Source organism: Tachypleus tridentatus, chromosome 9 (genome assembly GCF_004210375.1).
Source record: "Tachypleus tridentatus isolate NWPU-2018 chromosome 9, ASM421037v1, whole genome shotgun sequence".
NCBI lineage: Eukaryota > Metazoa > Arthropoda > Merostomata > Xiphosura > Limulidae > Tachypleus > Tachypleus tridentatus.
The window spans coordinates 72,823,265-72,843,808 of record NC_134833.1 but is presented as its reverse complement, the minus strand read 5'-3'; the positions used below and the strand labels follow the sequence as shown (position 1 = coordinate 72,843,808).

At 29.6% G+C, this 20,544-nt stretch overlaps 2 protein-coding genes across 10 annotated transcripts in view; one reads left to right on the top strand and one right to left on the bottom strand.

Moving 5' to 3' along the window:
• Positions 1–635, bottom strand: part of LOC143225489 (uncharacterized) — an 82,942-nt gene extending 82,307 nt beyond the window's left edge. For 3 of the 5 annotated variants that reach the window (XM_076454980.1, XM_076454982.1, XM_076454984.1), the window contains exon 1: positions 337–607. The gene's annotated coding sequence lies outside the window, so the exon portion shown is untranslated. Of the gene's footprint in view, positions 1–158 lie in introns of all 5 variants that reach the window. The other 2 variants (XM_076454983.1, XM_076454979.1) reach the window with 2 other exon arrangements.
• A 58-nt stretch (positions 636–693) lies between these two features.
• On the top strand, positions 694–20,452 carry LOC143225490 (uncharacterized). Of its 5 annotated transcripts, none has more exons than XM_076454988.1 (5): positions 697–909; positions 3,679–3,834; positions 5,417–5,534; positions 15,113–15,189; positions 16,125–20,452. In XM_076454988.1, exons 1-5 carry the CDS (start codon positions 794–796, stop codon positions 16,186–16,188), a joined length of 531 nt encoding a protein of 176 aa, XP_076311103.1. In that variant the 5' UTR covers positions 697–793; the 3' UTR covers positions 16,189–20,452. The 5 variants fall into 5 exon arrangements, with proteins under 5 accessions (XP_076311102.1, XP_076311103.1, XP_076311100.1 ...); XM_076454985.1 differs by having other exon boundaries at positions 15,692–20,452; XM_076454986.1 differs by lacking the exon at positions 697–909 and adding an exon at positions 981–1,497 and having other exon boundaries at positions 15,692–20,452.
• The last annotated feature ends 92 nt before the right edge of the window (positions 20,453–20,544 follow it).

Here is a 20,544-nt window from a genome sequence, read left to right as displayed (position 1 = left end):
ATGTAGACTCCGGTACAAAAAACAAAACATGTAAATATCAAATAATTTACAGAAAACACATTTTAACCTTAACAACGAAAAAAACGAAAGTCATAGCACAGTACTAAAATAAAGGCAAAGTTAATACAAAAAAAAATTAAGAAGGCAAAATCAAATACCTGCGTAAATTGAAATGACAGCGAGTGCCAAGTTCGTATTTCTTTCAGACATCTTGGGTATGCTAAGTATAACTCGTATTTTTAAAATAAAAATTACTGTTAATTAGAGTACATGTGTACCATGATAAAAAAAGAGCTTTATGCCTTAAATAAAAAACCTCATCCAAGCCCTGCCTACCTGTAGAACTGTTTGCCTTCCTCACGGAAAGAGTTATACTACTCGTACGTCTCCAGAAGAGACTAAAACTCGGAAGCCATTAACCTCAACAAATTTGTCCATCTTCGTATTAATTTATATATTTTCCCATGTTATTTGATTGTAATATGAATATTTTCGTAATTATCTGTTACTATAAAGTAAATACGACCACTACAAATACTTTAACAACACGTAAGTGACATTGATCTATAATTAAAGTTTTACGACTGTCAAAATTTCACCAATCTTACATCACTTGCTAAATCGAGCTACATATGATGTCAGCTATAGCCAATAAGAAATGAAGCAGTGCGCATGTCATGATATCATTATCATCCAATAAAAATATTTTGACAAGTGGAAACATTTGCTTTAGGCCTATTTTGTGAAAAAAAAATTAACGAAATATTTAATCCGTTCTCATTTGAGATTAGATATGTTGGCTTATCAAAAATTAATTTTTCCTTTTTTATTAAATGAAACCTCTGTGGATAAAGTTTGGACGTCTACCACTAATGGATGTTTCATCACACTTATAGGGGAGAAATCACAGTAAGTGTGTAAATGCCTACAATGTGTGGGTACTATTTTATATTTTCGAATGATTGATAATTACACGATATGTAAAATTGGCTTACACTCTGCAGTAAAGACATGAAAGCGCGGGGGCGTGTATAGCGGTAACTTCTGTCTGTTCTGAAATTATAAGCTTCAAGTTACTTGATTGATTCACGATACTATTATCTATTAGAGTAATAGTAATACAAGTTGAAATTTAGTAATTTTGAAATTCATCTGCAAATCGTTTAGTTTTTTATAGTTACAGTGCGTTTGCTTGACGTTAGTACTAATAGTAGAGTTTCAGTTAAGTTAAACCCAAAACTTCCTCGTAGTCAATTTCAATGCAACTCGCAAGCGGTGATAACAATTTGAATATCAATAATTTAGTGGTGATAAAAATGGCACAATAAATTAATTGAAGTGAGGATCCAACTGGGTAAAGACTTAAGTGACAAAGTATAGACTAATGGAGACCAGCATTGCACCTTTTATGTTAGGAAAATAAGGGTTATTAAAATGTATACGTGCTTGAGATGATGTCAAGAAGATGAGGTTAAAGGAGTAAATGGAAAAGTACAGGTAATTGCCAAAACATTTACGTGTAGAGGTCATAGTCTGATATTTTATGGGTGTGTTGCAGAAGTTTAATTGGTCAAGTAGGCCAAGGAATAAGTCATATGTTGGAATATATATGTCATTTTAAGGAGTTTGGGTATATCAATTTAAGATGCTTTTTTCAGTGTTTGTTGAAATGTTTTGATGGAGTGGATGTTTTGCAAAAATGCATCTGAGTAAGATTGTAGGTTAATGTTTGGACAAAGGCTATTAACTTCATTACTTTTGTAGTGAGAAATTAACTGTTTCTAATGTTGTCAAGGTGAAGTGAGGGTGGTAAAGTTGAAAGATAATGGTGATGGAGGTATCAGTACATGCCTTTTTCTAGTTCTGGAAATCTTCCATCCTGTGTGTCAAACTTATGACAACTATCCTTGGTTTTCTTTGTCTTTAGTAAATTAGATAGATAGGTAGTATTTTTGGGTTTTATGTCTTTATGAGTAAAAAAAAGTATTAGTTAAAACAAGTTTTTTTAATAACTTTCAATGTACAGTTAAGTTAATCACATATTGAACTAAGTGAATGTAAATTGTTATATTTTGGTAACTTTATAAGTTTATGCATCTGTTTAGAACCATGTTTTAACTAAAATCCCATAAACATGTGTAACTACATATAAATGGTTTTGCCAAATAGTGAGATAATCATAAAGGCTAAATTTAGATAGTTTGATTGTTCTTATTAATTCATGTATTCAGAATCTTGGTTTTATCACTAGTATTGCATAACAAAAAACAACAACAATAGGACAAATTTAAAAGTTAAGTACAATGCAATGTTATTCTCTTAACTCTTGGGTTGTGTTTATGCAGTCTTGCTTTACCACATCACATCCTTGCCTTCCTATGCTTGTTTCAAAACATACTGCACATTGTAGTGTGACTGATAATGTTTTTCTTTATAATAAACCTTTTCTTCTCAGACTAAAAAAAATTAAAAAGGAGTACATGTTTCAGATTGATTGTTGTTTTAAGTTAAAAAATCACTAAAGATATGACAAAAGGTATATTTTTACAACTTTTTCTTTATACCTAAACTATGAATGCCTTTAGAAGTTTGTTGTTCCATCAAAATACAAACAATAGTTTTTTTGCTTAACCCTATCAGCATGGTTAGTGACCACAGTAGACTTGAAGGCTCAGCGTAGCAGGCAACCTTCCTTTATTCCTGTTATTCTTATGTATTGAATTTAACACTCCTACGAAAAGTGAGGCCTAATAGGCCCCAGAGCAACTTGAAAGGTTATTAATATTAGGCTACTAAATTTGTATTTAAATGAAATTGCCATTTCATTCTACTTTTCGTAGGAGTGTTAACATATGTAGTATTGGGTACAATCACTGAATATTTCAGGGACTTTTGTTGAGTTATTGCTGAGATATCATGCTTTTAGTACTGATACCGTAATTAGTTCAAACCTATATATTCAGCGCCATGCCAGACATTAAAAATTGTTATTCAGCCCCGAAAGGGTTAAACCTTATGTGTGCTATGGGCTCTAAAATGTCACTTATATTTTCAAAGTGTGAAATTTAAATGAATATTGATATGCTTCTATATGATTTAAACTTCTTACTTTGTTAAAGAATCTTACAAAAAAATAAATTAGGGTCAAAAAATTAATCTTCCGTATTATATAAGTAATGTACAGATTAAATTATATCAATTTTATGTCTATATGCATTTTGTAGGTCAAATTAATTTTTGCTTATATTTAATTAAATGAAATAAGTGAGATAATTACTTATGGAGAGACCCCTCAACCATACCAGTAAAAATGTATTTAATTGATTTCCATGCAGTAAAATAGGCTTTATATAATGCATAGCAGAACCATTCTGAATCATATATGTTTTGTTCTTTGAACCTGAGAATAAATTGCATATTTTGTCATGGCATTGTTGTTTAACAGTTGTTTCAAAGTTATGAATTTTTTTTATGTATTGAGCTACAGTTAGTGTTTACACAGATAAAAAGTTTATGCTGTGTGTTACATTGTAAGTGGAACATGGTTAAAATTTTGGTGAAGAAAAAACTAAATTTGTAAAAACAATTATACATTTTTTGTACAGCAATAGAAGAAGGAATTTCTTCACGTTATGTTTTACATTTTATGGGAGATTTGTTTAATGCAACTTTTTCCAGGTGTAAAACATCCCTGTTATTCCAAGCTGCAGTAACTCTTTCAACAAAGAATGACCAAGTAATTTTTATTCGACCGCAACACCTAGATAAGTTACCTTTGCATGTTCATGGAATGCCCTCTCCAAAGCCGCTGGCAATGCATCATGTAAAATTTATGTATGTTAAATCTTGTACTGCATTCATATTGTAATGAAATTAATTACAAAAATCAGTTTATATTCTACATTAACCTTTTAATACATGGACTCCGTAACTTCTTACCATTTTAATTTAGTGGTCATAAATTCATGTAGATAAAAACAAATAATGGTCGTGAAAATGTATTCTGTGTGTTAAAACTTGTTTCCTTGCAACTAAATTTGTATAATTTCTACTTTTTGAGTTACAGCATGTATGAAGTTTGTGTAACTTAAGTATTGACAAATATATATGTGAACAAATTACTAAACTAAAATATTTTCCTAAATATTTGATGTGTTCAAAGATTAAAGAAATTTGTGGTATTTAGGGTGTACTTCATGATGACAAGAAAACCCACTTGTAGAGAAATTATATATTTAAAAATGGCTGGTATTGGTAGAGAAGGCACTAATAGAGGAGCGAACAATGTTTTGACCTTCTTCGGTCATTGTCAGGTTTACAAAGAAAGAAAGGGTTACAGACCAGTAGCTGACCACATGTTTGAAGGTGGTTGTGTAATTGAGTGTAGGAATGTAGAGGGCATACTTAGATGTTGGATATATTTATTAATATAGGTATAAAGGTGTTCCTTTGTATTGGTTTATTTTTGGCTTGAGTTGTTGTATAAGTAAGGCTTCTTTAATTTTGCATTTGTTGATGTTTGTTTGTTTATTTAGTATTTGGGTGCTTTTTTATGGTTATGTTTTGTTTTTTGATTTGCAGTGTTCAAAACATGTGAAGGTGACTGTTTATTTTCTAAACATGCCCTCTACATTCCTACATTCAATTACACAACTGCCTTCAAACATGTTGTCAGCTACCAGTCAGTAACCCTTTCTTTCTTTGTGATCCTGATGATGACCAAAGAAGGTCGAAACGTTGTTCGCTCCTCTATTAGTGCCTTCTCTACCCATACCAGCTGATTTAAATATATAATTATGGTGTACTTATTATTGCTTATGTGTTTTGTAACACATATATAGATAGTATTTTTATACAGTGAAGTATTGGTAAATCATTCAAAGCATATAAAAACATTACTCAATACTGTGCATTTATGAAACAGTAACTAAAAATATGGTCAATAGCATGTAATGTATGAAACTTAAGCAGTAAGACTATCTAGTTCTTATGATTAAACTTATTTTCAATATTACATGAGATGCATATTTGAATAGTTATTAAATGAATTATTAATCTTTGTGAATGTGATTAGTTAATACTTTTTTATTTAAACTTTAAAAAAATTATACTTATGATGTTGCCAGTTAAACAGTTTATTTGGGTGTAAGAAGTTATGTAACTTGTTTTTAAATACGTGTTTGTATTTTGCACTATTATTATTCAATGATATGTACAAGTTTTCTTAATACCAGTTACTTACTTGTGATAAGTGGTTTTTTGCTTATTCCCCCCATCTTTTCTAGTACTTGATTCTTAATATTAACTTTTAAAGATGTTATTGTAAAATACCAGTTTTTATGCAATTAATAGATGTTTTTATTTTTAAGTAATTACAAAATGAATTTAAAGAATATATTGTTAAACATTGTTTTAGGTATATGTGGTCAGTATCTGAGTTAGTGCAGTACTTGGCCAGAATACACATCAACTCAGTGATCCCTGCAGCAATACTAGTGGATGATCTTGATCATTACATTACTCAGCTCACTAAAGTAAGTACTGTTGTTTAATATACACCTCCATGTTTGTTTAAAACTTTGAAAATTATGTGCAGATTCAGAGAAGAAACTAAACTTAGTATGTAATTGTGAATATAAAATCAGCTAAAATAGTGTAAATTTACTTACTTCTATACATGACTGATTGACAACTAACTTTTTAACCACATAGTAACCATCAGAATTTCCATACTACAGTAAAACCTGTTTCAGGCAAAATCGTATGGGACCAAGTAAAATTTCCAGCTTAAACAGGTTTACTGGCTTAGTGAACATGCATTTCCTTAATTACATATAATGTTATACTTGCTTGACTTAGGGAAGTAAGACATTTGTGAATAAAGTTATTATACTATTTATGCTATATTTATTAGAATAAGAACAAAAATAGACATTCAAAATATGCATAAGTACACAAAATTTTAATCAAATTTATTTGAAGAAAGTGTCCAATTTCAACTGTTTCAATTTTTTAATGGGCTTTCTCATGTGGTGAAAAGAGAATGCCAATTCTACAGCTTTTTCCTGAAGTTCATTTTCCCCCCTCATTTTTGCATATAATTTGAAAGCATCAATATAACTTAACACTTGCATGAAGTAATTTCTATTTCCTCACTAGCTTTTCCATTTTGTTCATCTTCTGAATCTTTCACACTGTTACCATCTTGTGATTCTATTTCTGTTAAAAAATTCTTGTCAGTATTTACAAAACTTTCGATGTTCACAGAATCATCTACTTTGATGTTCTCAAAGTTTGGATTTCAGTAGAATTGTTGTAACAAACAACTTCTCTGCAATCTCTGTCATTATCAAGAATAAATCCACAATTTTAAAAGCACTTTATTTCACATTTGATTGAATGACTTAAAAATGCAGTTGCATCTAACAGATCAATTTTCATGGTCATTTCAAATGCTCTCTTACAGTCGTCCATATTTGCAATAATATGCTGAAGCATCAATTTTCTGTATTTCAAATTTATACACTGTATAATTTCATTATCTAGTGGCTGTAGAACATGGAGGTAGAAAGACTAAACAAACATTTGAAAGTTGAACTTTTGGGTGACAAGTTGCATTATCTAGGAAAAGTAGAATATTCCTATTTTCTTGTTCCATTCTTTTGTTTAATTTGTTCAAAAATTCCTTGAATGTAGCACTTGTCATCCATGCTTTATTATTTGCTTTCCATTCCACAGGAAGTTGATTCTTCCTTACATTTTTGAAACAGCATGGATTTTCCACCAGCAAATGTGACCAAAAGTACAATCAATTGTTCTTTCGAAGAGCAACCTCCAGAATAATGATGGCAGAAAAAAGAATATTTAACCATTACTTACTGTAACAAAATGTCCAAACATTTATTAACATTTTAAACAAATTATTAATTAAACAAGAATTTATTAATATGTAAAGAAAGTATTAATTAAATAAGAAATTAATATCTAAACAAAAATATTTTTCTGCCTTACTCAGGTTTTAATCCTATATTATGATAGATGAGGTAGGTGAAAGATGGTTTTTCTTCCACATTACCCAGGTTCTGCCACATAGAGGGCCTTTCATAAGAGAAATCTTAAGATAGTGCTGCAAAATTTTGATATTTCCTGTTTGTACAGGTTTCTGCCTTGTGCAATTTCTGGCTTAGATAGGTTTTACTGTATAATGTTTATTACGTTTTCTGTATCTTTACAAAATGTGGCTAACTTTTGGTAAAGATTACAAGTTTTTTTTCTTTACATAAGAAATCTGTTTTTTTAGTTAAGTATTTTTTATTAAAGATTTGCATTTATATCAAATTGTTGGCTACTCTGAGTACAAAGCAATTTTCATGTTAAGATTGAAAATACTTTATCTGAAAATTTTAAAATTTCGTTTACATAACTTCTAAAACTTTCTAGATGGGTATCAAATGTATGTTTTTGTAAAACTATGTTTTTCTGTTATTTTTATACCATAACCATATACAAACTCTAACAATTTGACCAAGTTTGTAACTACTATAGAAACTACACATTACATTCAAGTTTAAATTACCCTTTTTCTTTCTAAAATGACTGCAAGTTATAACAGACAACTACAGTTGTTTATCCTAAGTAGTCTAAGGCTTGGAACAGTGTACATCTGTTTATACTTAATTTGATTGTTTTATTGCACTTTGAATAATGTCAAACTAATAATCCAGCAACAAGAGTTGTAAATTGTTCAGCATATGCATGCTCATATTACCATATTGAATGATGTAACACATTGTGAAAAATGTTTTATTTTAACTGTCTTACTTTATCTCCATAAGTTTCTAATTTTTACATTTTAGTTACTTTTAGAACCATAAATAAAGAATATACATGAAAAGCAAGAAATATATAGTACTTACTTTTGGCTTCTTATTTTCTTTAGCTGCTATTTCTTTATGAAATATAAGCATACTTTTTTTTTAATGATACATAAATACAATAAATAATTTTAATTTATTTAAGTAATGCACCTAAGGACACAAAATAATAACATGCACAAAGCAAACAGCATCCTATAACTATTATAATTTTACTGGCTTTCTAACTAGAACAAGGAGGACTTAAGTTAATTGTTTTTTTGCTCAGTTTGAGCATGATGAGAAATTTTCCAACTGAATTGACAACACTGTACTGGAAATAATGTGGCATTATATATAACGTAATAGATTAAAATGTTGACTTTCTATAGGTTATAAATTATATAGTATAAAACAGCATAAAGAATAATTAGCAATTTATGAAAGGGAGGTGGTAGGTAGCTCTGATTTTCTAGTTTGTAACTCCATCAACAAAAAAGATTCAAGGTTATAAAAATTAGACTTTAGTATTATCTATATTATGATGAGTAATTTAAACTAAATTTCTTACTTCAGAGAGGGTTGGTAAATTAGAGAAGAAGAAAGACCTAGAGAACAAATGTTGCAGTTCTCACACTAGGAAAGCTTGAGTATTTTTAAAAATTTATTTCTCTAAAACTAAGAACTTTATATAGTATTAAAATATGGTTTAATAAGTGTTTTGATTTCAAGTTTATTTGTATACATTGATAATGTAAAGTAGTTTCATTAAACTTTGAATGTAACTCTGTAAAAGGTTGTGAAATGTACACTTTGACCTACCTAGTGCAAAAAGGTAACTAAGATCATTATCATTTGTAGAACAATTAACATTTTAATGACATTAATGAATAAAACAGATACAAACTCCATTTAAAAGTTGGAATTATATCAAGTTTGATTCATCATGCTCATATGCTTTAAATTCTCCAATATATCATTCACAATCATTGTGTTCATTACATAATTAGCATCACTACAAATGTTCACATACCACACTGGTTGTGTGACATTCACTTAATTTTAATTTTCATTAGAGCAAAAATGAGGAACTAGGGTCAAAATGCAGATCAAGTGATAACATTCCATAATGTCAGTGACCTTGACCTCATGTGACAGCTGAGCAAATAATGAAGTGATCCATTCTTTGATGTATTTATCATAGTATAACTCTTGTGACACCTTGATACACCTCTCAAATGCCAAATAAAGATCCCTGGTTAAGGCACACTTTTACTATGAAATTAAATGAAAATTGTTTTGGTGTGTTAGTCCCTGCCATCATTGCTAAAGTGTGTTCGATAATTTGAAACATCCAGAGAAGTTTACTTGAAAATGACTTTGACTTGCCATTAGTCACTATACATGAACAGTCCTCTGAAGTGGTTGTACACAGTGCATTGAGAAAGGTATTGTAAGTTTATTGCAAACTGTTTTCTCCAAAATGTTAAATTTTGAGCATAAGAAAGGTATATCTAAGTTAGAGTCAAACAGATATTTAGTTGTTAAAGAAAAACAAGTGAGGAAAAATGTTTATTAGAAATGTTAGCCATTTTAAAAAGAAATGCAAAGATCATGCTTTACCAGTTGATGATGATGTTAGTCAAGAGTGTTGTGAGCACAACCATTCTGGCAGTGCCACTGGTATTGAAGCTAAATATGTAATACACATGATGCACTAATTTATATTTTCTTACGTGCATCATTTGGCCTCAACCAAGTTGCCATCCATAACATAATAAAATTATTTGGAGTTTATGTGGGAAACAAAATCTGGGGCTAGTTACTCCAAATTATCAAAGAGATATTTTTCCAGAAGAGTACACTGAAACTGGGAATGGAGAATAGTTTTTAAAATTTGATTGTGATGCAATAGATGATCAAATATTGATTTTCTGTACAAGAAGGAGCTTGATTACTGGCAAGTTGTGATCATTTGTATACTGATGGAACGTTTAAGACAATAGTTCCTAATATTTTTTAATAATTTTTGCAACAAATATTTGCAAATTTTCTAATTATATATAAAAGTTCATTTCTATAATAAAGAGGGAACAAATTCTGAATGAGCTACATGTTGACAAACTTTTCAGTGCTCAGGCACCTTCTTCTGCTCAAAAAAAATGTCTGTACAGAAAGAATAAAAAGAACTGTCAATGCATTTCAACCAACAAATAATATGAATGACTATCTGTGTGATATTGCATATAATTAAATAAATAATATTGATTTTTTTTAAATATTGTTTAACAATATGATAAAATTGTTTATTGTAATATTGTGATGTAATATTCTCCATTCTGATTAAATATCTTTTTTTTTACATATGTATTTCTTACCTTGTATATTAAATAATCTCACTTATGAAACTCATTGAAAGGAGAGTTATATGCCTTTTTCTTAATTTTCTTACAGTGCATTAATTTAAATTAAAAATATCTAAAAATTGGACATTGAATTAACCTTCATTTTAAATAACTGTTTTTTGAAGCATTTTCTGTAAACTTATAATGCTATCAGAGGGTAATATTGATGCAGTTAGATACTTCAGAACTATCTCTTAATTGCTTGTTTAAAGCAAAATCTAACTCAGCAGAGTTTGTTGTGTCTTCCAATTGTTTAGTTCATCTTTATTAGCTTAATTGGTTTAACTTAAGGTACAGCTAATTTAGACATGATGGCAAATTCTAGAAAGGTAAACTTGTAATTACAATATAAACAAGTATATATATATATTTTTTTGTGTGCTTTAACAATATAAAACTAAGAGTTGAATTGGAAAGTTATTTGGCTTAGTGTGACCAGGCGGTTAAGACACTTGATTCATAATCCAAGGGTCACGAGTTTGAATCCCCGTCACACCAAACATGCTTTTTATGGAGGCGTTATAATGTGATGGTTAATTCCACTATTTGTTGGTAAAAGAGTAGCCCTAGAGTTAGCAGAGAATGGTGATGACTAGCTAGCTGCCTTCTCGCTTGTCTTACACTAATAAATTAGGGATGGTTATTGCAAATATCTCTCCTGTAGCTTTATGTGAAATTAAAAAAAATAAAAAACTTCTTTTAAAAATTAAATGTAAAAATCAAATGTTGTTAAAGTTTAGAGAGAGTTCTACAGAGGCTAATATGAGACAGTTTTAAGGCATCAGAATGTGGTTTACCTTTTTGTCTCAGATTGTTAGTTTGTCAAATTTTTTTGTTACTTAAAAATACTTGGACACAATTCATTTAGAGCTGAGCAATTATCAGCAGTTATTTATTGGCAAGTTCAATAATCAATGACATTTGGTTAATTTATTTATTTGCATAGTATGTTCCTATAAATGATAAAAACAAACGTTATGTGCTTACACTCTTGACATTTTCAAGTGCTTCATTATTCTAATATGATATTAATTTCCTTATTTTTTTTATATTTTTTTAAAGTAATTTTTAAATTCCCCCTGCTTTTGTATGATAGATCTCTTCTGAAAATTGCCATATGCACATTTGTGAAAAACCTTTTTTTTTTATCTGAGATCCTCAAATCATAAAGCATCCCTCCCACTCATTACATAGCTTTGAGCTTAACAATAAACAAACAGCAATATCTGATTAATAAATTATTTTTGTGAAAACTGATTCTCTTATTTTCAATTCATCTGTTGTTGGAACAGTTTGAAACTAATAATTCAGGAACACTGACTTCATTTTGCTGATTATTTTCTTGGCATTAATTAATCATAATTTCAAATAATTGATTAGTTTATGGGACACCAATTGATGTAATTAATACACAGGTTGTTACTAGATTATCCACCTCTAAGTTCACCTGTTCTACACAATGAATCTTGAAAAGTTAAACATTTCTTGTGAGAATGTCAAAAACATGAGGTTTTAGACCTGAGTAATTTAGCTAATTAACTGATAAATTCAGTTACCTGTTAACAGTGACTACATCAATTTGTTATGTAAACTAAGTAATTAATTAACTAAAATTATGAAATTAGTGATTCTGATTGTTCCAATTATCCAAGTAATTGAAACATTTACTATTATGTTTATGTGTTGTTAATGACAAAGCTATGTGATGGGGTATCTGTGATCTGCCCTTATAAGATTTTTTTTTTATTTCTAGTTCATCAGCCTTTTTTGATTTAGGGTCATTGTGATTTGAGGATTTTAATTTCAATTCCCATTGACATCACACTTGCTTGTCCTACTTTTGTTATGGCAAAATTGCTTTAACACAATACCAGTGGCTTGTACTATCTTATTATGAAAAATTTTTTTCTACATGAATGTGAGAGTTTAAAGAAGATTTTCAGTTTAGGTGAAATTGTATACCATTATAATTCCAAGAGTTGGCTATGGGTGGTGTTAACTAGCTGACTTCCCTCTAGTCTCACACTGCTAAATTAGGAATGGCTAGTGCAGATAGCCCTCATGTAATTTTGCACAAAACTCGTAATAAATAAATAAATAAACAAAGAAACAAACCGTTACCATAATTGATGTAAATGTATGGTGATAAAGTTAATGATTATCACCCATGACACACAATCCAGTTATAAATACAACAATCCATTTGCTGAAAGAAAAACCAAAAGAAAACATGACATCTTTTCATAATCCATTGATAATAATTAATCTAATTATGTCTGTCAATACAATATACAATAAACATTTTTCTTTGTTTTGACACTAACTTTTGGATACAACTGGTGCGCATAATTGACATTGAGAAATGAGAATAAACATGATAATTGGCTTATGCCAAATTATACTTGAGTTGGAAGAAAATGGATAAATGTGTATAGTCTCAGTAATTTGATCAGCTTATTTGGAGAAGTTAGAAACTATGTATGATGGTACTGTGTTTCATCTTCAACAAGGCAAATGACTGACTGTGCTTAAAAGTAACTCAATTTTCATAGCAGATTAAAAAAAGAAAGAGAAAGAAGAGATTAAAGGCACTTTGCTTAGTTATGTGGCATAGACACAATTTGTGTTGAGATTTTAAGTGGGATTAAAGAAACTGTTGTCATAATTAGAGTCATGATTTTGTAGTGATATTTTTTGTTGTGGTTCTGTTTTTGTAATTTTGTATTTTTCTAATTTATATAAAAAATAGATTTTTTGCCCATATTTTTATTGAAAAGTTTTAAAATTTGGGTATTAATGTGATGTTATTGGTTAATTAGAACTATAACTATTTCTAGTTGTTACTGTTAGTGTATTCCAGTTGTTAAAGTAGTAAAAATACTGCCATTGTGATTTATTGTTATTATTTTCCATTATTTCAAGGTTATTCAGCTTAATCAATGAGTGCCATGACTCATGAAAATAATTCACTCATTGATATTATTGTTTCAGAATATATAGTCTCTCTTAAATTTGGTAGCTTGAACTAGTTGTGGACAGTATTCTTTATATTGTGATTCATGTCCTTAATGTTATTGTTTGTACATGATTTTGTTTGGAAGAAAACAGCTTTCCAGACAGGGATTGTTTTTTAGCTTGTTTAGAAATGAATCAAAACTAATTAATTTAGTCAATTGAAGTGTATTTTCCAGGATAACTACCTAAAATTTAAAAAAAGAACTTCATCAAAGGTGTTTAATGCAGTATATTTCAGAAAATTTTAAGAAAAAGAGACAAATTCAGAAAGATGAAGATTTCAAAAGATGTTTTATAAAACATATTCTGATTTTTTAAAAATAAATGCTTATTTGTGGTTTGACTACTGTTGTGTGATGTATATTATTAGCAAATATTCTTGTTTCATTTGTTTGTTTTTCATTTAGATTTTATAATTGTTATATGTACTTTATATACTCAACCATTTGAAAATTTACAAGCAACTGTTAAGAGAGAAGGGAACAAAAGAAATTAACTAAGCCAGTGTGTACACAAAGATTATAGAAAATGATACATTAAACAACAAAGTGTGAATTCTGAACTAATGCAAAATGCATTTATCACAGATGTTAATGTCATATGGAATTTTAGATTCAGATGAAACACAATTCATATTCAGAAATGACTGTTTTTTTGTTGTTGTTTTTTTTACCATGTATCACTAGATAGGTTTGAAGCAAAAAAGAAAGTATGGTTTTGAACTTTTCTTGGTCAAGATATTTGAATTTCAAGAAACAGTAGAAAAAATGTGCTAGGAAAGAAATGGTGGTTAGTCATGAAAAGTTTAAGCTAGGATTTTTTACAGAGCTATTCTTGGTGTTATTTACTTCAAATGGTGTAGTGTGAGTTTTAGAACAGGTGAAGTAATGCCAAAGTGTTTCAGAATGGTTAATAAATGAAGTTGGTAGGTAGGCCAAATGAAAATGATAGGCTTGAAGCTTTTCAAGAAAATGACTAAGAACAGCTAACAATTAGTGATCTAATGTTAAAGATGAAAAAGTATTTAGGTGAATCCAAAATCAAACATTAAAGTTCCACCTGAATGAAAAAGAAAATAATGAAAGGGGAGAGATTCAATGAATACATAAATGCAGAAATTAATGGCATGGTAGAAGTTGTAACACTTATGCCTACAGTATCTTATACTCTGTGTGATTTTTGTTTTACTTAAAATTGTAGAGGCCTATGCAAAGATGATCAGAAGTAACTTAAATTTTGTGATACAGTGAATGATTCTTACTTGGCCAGTATTGGTGTGCCCAGTGTCTTTTTGGATTGGAAAGGGCACCTTGTTTTTCTTTTTTTTTTTATGGAAAACAAGGTTTTCAATAAAAGTTTCATCTTTCTTATTGTTCATTTGACAAATGAGGATGGACCGTTTGTGGTAATCAGATGATGGCTAAAAATTTCAGTAAGCCACCTACACCAGATTTACTGCTTAATATAATTAAATCTATTTACAAAATTTTTGTTCAAATCTTTACAGAAGTTCCAGGAATCATGGAACTAACATGTAGCAGTTTTCATGGGATGAATTTTGACAATGCCATATGTCTTGGTCTTATTGATATTAGTGATGAGTATTCATTAAAATAACGTATATGAATGCCTGTCTGCATTTTTTTTTTCAATATTTTCACAACTTATTTATAAAAATGCAGATTTACCCCAAAAAGTTTTGTTCTATTCCTTGGATTTTTTATATTTTTCAAGATCATTCTCTATCCAATTGAAAGGCACCATATTTCATTCATATTGCATTGTAGAGTGCACATTGTTTCTAAATTTCACCATTACAGAAAAATATATATATTCCAGGAAACAAGTATAGAATGGGCCTTTGCCAAACTGGGAGTGCTTCTCAAAGATGCAGCTGATTTTTGCACTAAGAAAAGGTAGAGTTGAAAACATTTCATAACTTTCATCTTACAGTTAGTTGAAATAGGTTTTTATTTTAAATAACTGACATTTTAACTGGTATTCACAACAGCTGATTATTGTTGTCTCTTTAAAGTAGTTTTATGCATTAACAGTATTGCTATATTCCTAGCTGTCAAAACTTGCATGTATATTTTGTGAAGGAAAAGTTTAGAGTATGTTGTAATGACTTGTTAACTGAAATAAAAGTTAAATTTAACATTAATTAAATTTGCTCTTACATCTTGAGCTTTGGACATTACAAGTGATAAAATTTAAAGGTATAGAACTATCAAACTATTGTTGAGTAGTATATTTATTGTACTGTTTAAATATTAACTGAAATATTGGTTGACCAAACTTGGTTTACATTGAGTGTTAGTTATGAGAGGAAGTATATATAATTTTAATATAATATTTCTATCAATACTATGTTTATGTAAATTTTCAGGTATTTTCATTTAAATTTTTAATTCTTAGGGATGACCAATGTTTAGTATTGGCCACATGTAAACTTCCTGAACAAGGTAGTCTGTTCCATTCTATTTATGAACAGTTTGGTGATGTATGGAACATCAAGTGTGGAGAACTCTCTACTCAAAGACATAATTTATTTCTTACAATGTCTAGTACTTTGCAGTATAAAACATTTTTCTACATAGAAGATGAACAGATATTTCTTGACAGGTTAACAAGAAAAACTGGCCTTTTTTATTAATAGATCTTATGATAAGTACACATGCTTAAAATGAAATCAACATGTATTTCCTTTTTACTTTTCATAAGACTGCAATTGGTATCACAGTAGAATACCACATAAGTTTAGTTGTGAGATTTAAAAAGTTTGTGGTTTGAATAAGAATTAAGACTATTTCCTTAGTTGGACCCGCTTATTAATGTTTCTTTTTTTCAGATTGTCAGAAAGAGAGATATATTCTAAGGTTTTTCTTTTCCTTCATAACCAGATTAAAAGCTAATGGACTATTTGTTGGGTACAATTATGAGGAAAAGTTAAAATATCAGTCATATCCATGTGTGTACAGGTCTTGAAATTTTTTAATTTAGTATAGAAAATCAAGAATTATTCTTAAAATAATGAAATTATTTGTTGATAGAATGAGCAAGGTTTTTATTGACCTGGAGAAAAGTATTGAAAAAAAAAGTAATAAAAATTTGGGTAAATAAGTGGTACTTGCTTGTGGAATGCACTTTATGAAGTGTGTAATTATGTGCTACAAGATAAAAGATCAGTTTTGGAAAATATAAAATTTTCTTAGTAAACGTTAAAAAAAATGAAGAAAAAGTGGTTACTCTGAAACGTAGCAGAAGACTGTCAAATACTGTGATTTTGAGAAAACAGTCTTCAAGGAAGATTCTACTGAGTGATCAGTGATATTCTACCAGCTATTAACAAAACATTCACTTTCTAATTCAGTGTTTCTTGCATATAATGTATTATTTCCATGTCTAAGTACTTTCTAACAGTTGTACACTATTGTAAATAGTATTACTCTATTTTGTAACTGGAGAAGTATGAAGTTGTCCATAAATTGTATTATTGTATTATTTGGAATAAACAGTACTAAATTTTAATGGGATTTGTATTTTTGCAGTGAAACATACCACTTTGTAATTATATGTGTGAACTATAACTGATCTCTGTGATATTTTTCTACCTACTGTCTGTCTGTATGTATGTGTGTGGAAAAGCATAAAAATCTGTCTGTTTGTTATCTTACTACTGCTAGGTTATTGGGCCAATCTTAAAAAAACTGTGGAATGATAGTTTAGGACAAGGGGCATGTTGCTGGAGGTTCACAACCTGCTTTACTGCACATCATTGGTATTATTGAGCATTTACTGGGTGTAAATTACATTAAAATTTTCTATAACATGATGTACACACAGTGTGGGGGTGGGTCACACAGATATCTTGTATATCTCAAAATGTGTGCTAGCATTCTGTATGAAGGAATGCAATGAGAAGAAATTACTTCCACTATTAAAATACATAAACTTAGGTGAGGTTTATACCACAACAGCTATCATAATGCTGATATAAAGAGCTGTTTTTTGAGTTACACACATGCCTACTTTGATCTGTAACCTTACAATGTCATCCCATCAGGTGCTTCTGTATCCAATGAACGTCAGTTAATCATGTGAAATACTGTGAAAGGACCTTAAGAGCTAGATGTTGAAAGCAGTTAAAAGAAAACCTGTTCTGTCACTTTTGCTTCTACATCTTCAAATAAAGTCACCTTGATCTATGCACAGTGTACACCATGTCTTAAGAATATAAATTGTGAGTTCTTAAGAGCTTTTACAAACCTTTGGTGAGATAATAATAACTGTAATAATATTTTAAAGAAAACTTAGTGAAAGTTAATATTTTTGTAATATTTATCATAGCATCCACCCCCAGACAAAGGATGGGTATCAGCTTGTTTATTAATAAGAGCAAAATAATTGCACAGTTTTCAAACAAGTTATTGAGTAATAATAAAAACAGTTTTTCACTTTTACTGTATTTCAAAGAACAGGAAATTTAGCTTGGCTTAGGAGTTAGTTGTGATAAGGTGCTAGCATGTGTTGGGACTTCAACTGTTATTTTATAAATCACTTTACAATGGAAAAATTCCTTCCAATTACAGTAGGAAACTGTAATTTGATGCCTAGTTTTTAAAGTTTAGAAGAAAGAACATGGGAAATAATATGCTTATTAGTTTAACAACTGTCATCAGTAAAGAGCTATAATTCATTTTTAAAAGTAAATATTTTAGAAAAGCATTTCATAAAATCAATATAAATAAAAGCTGTGTCAGTCGGTCTAAATAAATTTCTCCAAATTTTGCAAGTTACACAAGCCTAATTCCACTTTTATTATTGTCTCTTTCCAATTTAATTGAATTTAATCACTAACATAGGTATAAAAAGCTTCTAATTTTTAGTACTTTTTTCTGCTATATATTATAAGAGTCTGTCAAGGAGGAAGTTCCTGGGACTGGATCAGGCATAGTGTTGTGTGTGTGTGTGTGTGTGTGTGTGTGTGTGATATATCATCGATATCATGGTAAAAATTAGTACAGATCTATGCTTGGGAATTATTAGAAAAAAATATTTTGATAAAACAAACTGAATATACCAATTATCTGTAAGGAAGAGAACAAGTACTTGCAATAACATGGTCATTTTATCCAAAGACATCAATATGTATACTTTTCCTCAGTAGACACAAAAAGGTGTGTACAATCACATAGTCATCATATGTTTTAATATTTTATGAAAAGGCACTGGTATGTAGCACATTTACATTCTTTAGGTAAAGGAGATATTGCTTATGATAAGCATTAGTTTCTAAAAGCTGGAGAGCCTGGCATAGCCAGGTGGTTAAGGCACTTGACTCATAATCTGAGGGTCACGAATTAGAATCCCCATCGCACAAAACATGCTTGCCCTTTTAGCCATGGGGGCATTATAATGTGATGGTCAATCCCACTATTCATTGCTAAGAGTAGTCCAAAAATTGGCAGTGGGTGGTGATAATTAGCTGCCTTACCTGTAGTCTTACACTGCTAAATTTGGAACAGCTAGAACAGATAGCCCTCATCTAGCATTGGGCAAAATTCAAACTGAAAGGTAGAAGGCCATTTATTTTTCTTTAATCTGTTTACAAGTGGCAAAGTTGCAAGTGCATATTGGAGGGTTGGTTTTTTTATGGGCTTTTTAAATTATTATTTAATAAATTGTATTTGGCAAGATTTAAATAAGAAGCTTTCTTTTATTGCCAACTCATCAGAATTATTGAATAGTGTACCTGCTTTTCTTGACAAAGACATTGGCTGATGCTCTATGTACTCTATCTTCTGATAGCCTTTGAGATTAATTATGAAATTAGATATATAATGAATGGTGGAAAAGTGAAAAATGAATCAACAATAAAATAATAATGTTAGAAAACAGTATGGGAATGAATGGACATTTTGTTTTTAAATAGATGTGTTCATCAAGGTTCAGCTATGAGACTTTTGTTTGTTTATTTTTATTAATGTTAAAAAATTAGAGTTTAATGGGTGGTAATATTTTCTAAGTTGCAGATACCAGTGTATTTTTGAAAAGATGAATAGTGGTCATTTTTCTCGATTAAAATTACTTGGATAGACGATGTAATATTAAAAATGATTTACTTGAGATAAAGAAAGACTTGTGATATAGAAAACAACTGCATACTCTATAAAAAGAAAGGGTTTAAGAGTTATTTCTAGAAACTTGATCCCATTCACTAAGTTCATAGCTATAACTAATCTGTTTTAGTTATTGAAAGTTTGAATTGAGAAGTAAGACATTATTGTAACATTGTATAGCATATTGGTGATATCTTTATTTTAAAATGCCATGTGCACTCTTGAGGCTCCTTTACTGGATGAGTAATTGCATGTTAAGAAGAATATACATTCTAGAGGCTACTAGAATGGAAATAGTTGGTTTAACAATTGTAGCTGAGAATAACTTTTTTATCTTTGTAACTAGAAATAAGTATTTAAGTGTAATAAAATGGTTAGGGGCTAACTGATCTGGTAATTTTTGAATGGGGTAGTAAAAAGTTGAAATATAAACTTTTAATATGAAATTAACAACTTAATGCTTTAATGTCTGTAAATGTGGATTTAGTCTTCAGCAAAAAGATTTAAAAACCTGTGGAGATGTTTACTTAATGTGGGATGTGCTGTTTATCCAAATTATGTTAATCACAAATAGAAATGAATACTACAGGCTTAACTTAGCTTCAATAAATTTAAAGTGTTTAAAGGTGGCTTAAGTGAATAGAATAGCCTTTTATTTTTGTTGTTATTTTTATCAAGAAGTGCTTCTTGATTTTGGAACAACTTATAATAAAAGTCTTATGCAGCTATTTTGTCAGGAAAAAAAACATTTTTAGCCTATTTTTATATTGTCCACTTTTATTATTAATATTCCATTATGCATCTGTGTAAATTAATCACAAGTTCCTATTTCTCAACAACAGTATGTAAAGCTTTTTTTATTTATTACATACTTTTATTGTGATGTTCTCTTAATGCATCCATATGCACAAAAATGTGGCAATAAAAAGTTTGTAAAGTATGGCAATGTTTTTTTTGTATTTGATATGAAAAGTTACCATAATTAATATTTGCACTGTAGTTTTTGTCACTGTAAAATAAAAAGTAACTCCTTTGATTTGGAACAGCATTTCAAAAGTATCTTGCACTATCAGTGTGGTGTGGTTTGTTTTTAATTTTGCGCAAAGCTACACGAGGGCTATCTGCACTCAATGTGGTGTGAAAAACTAA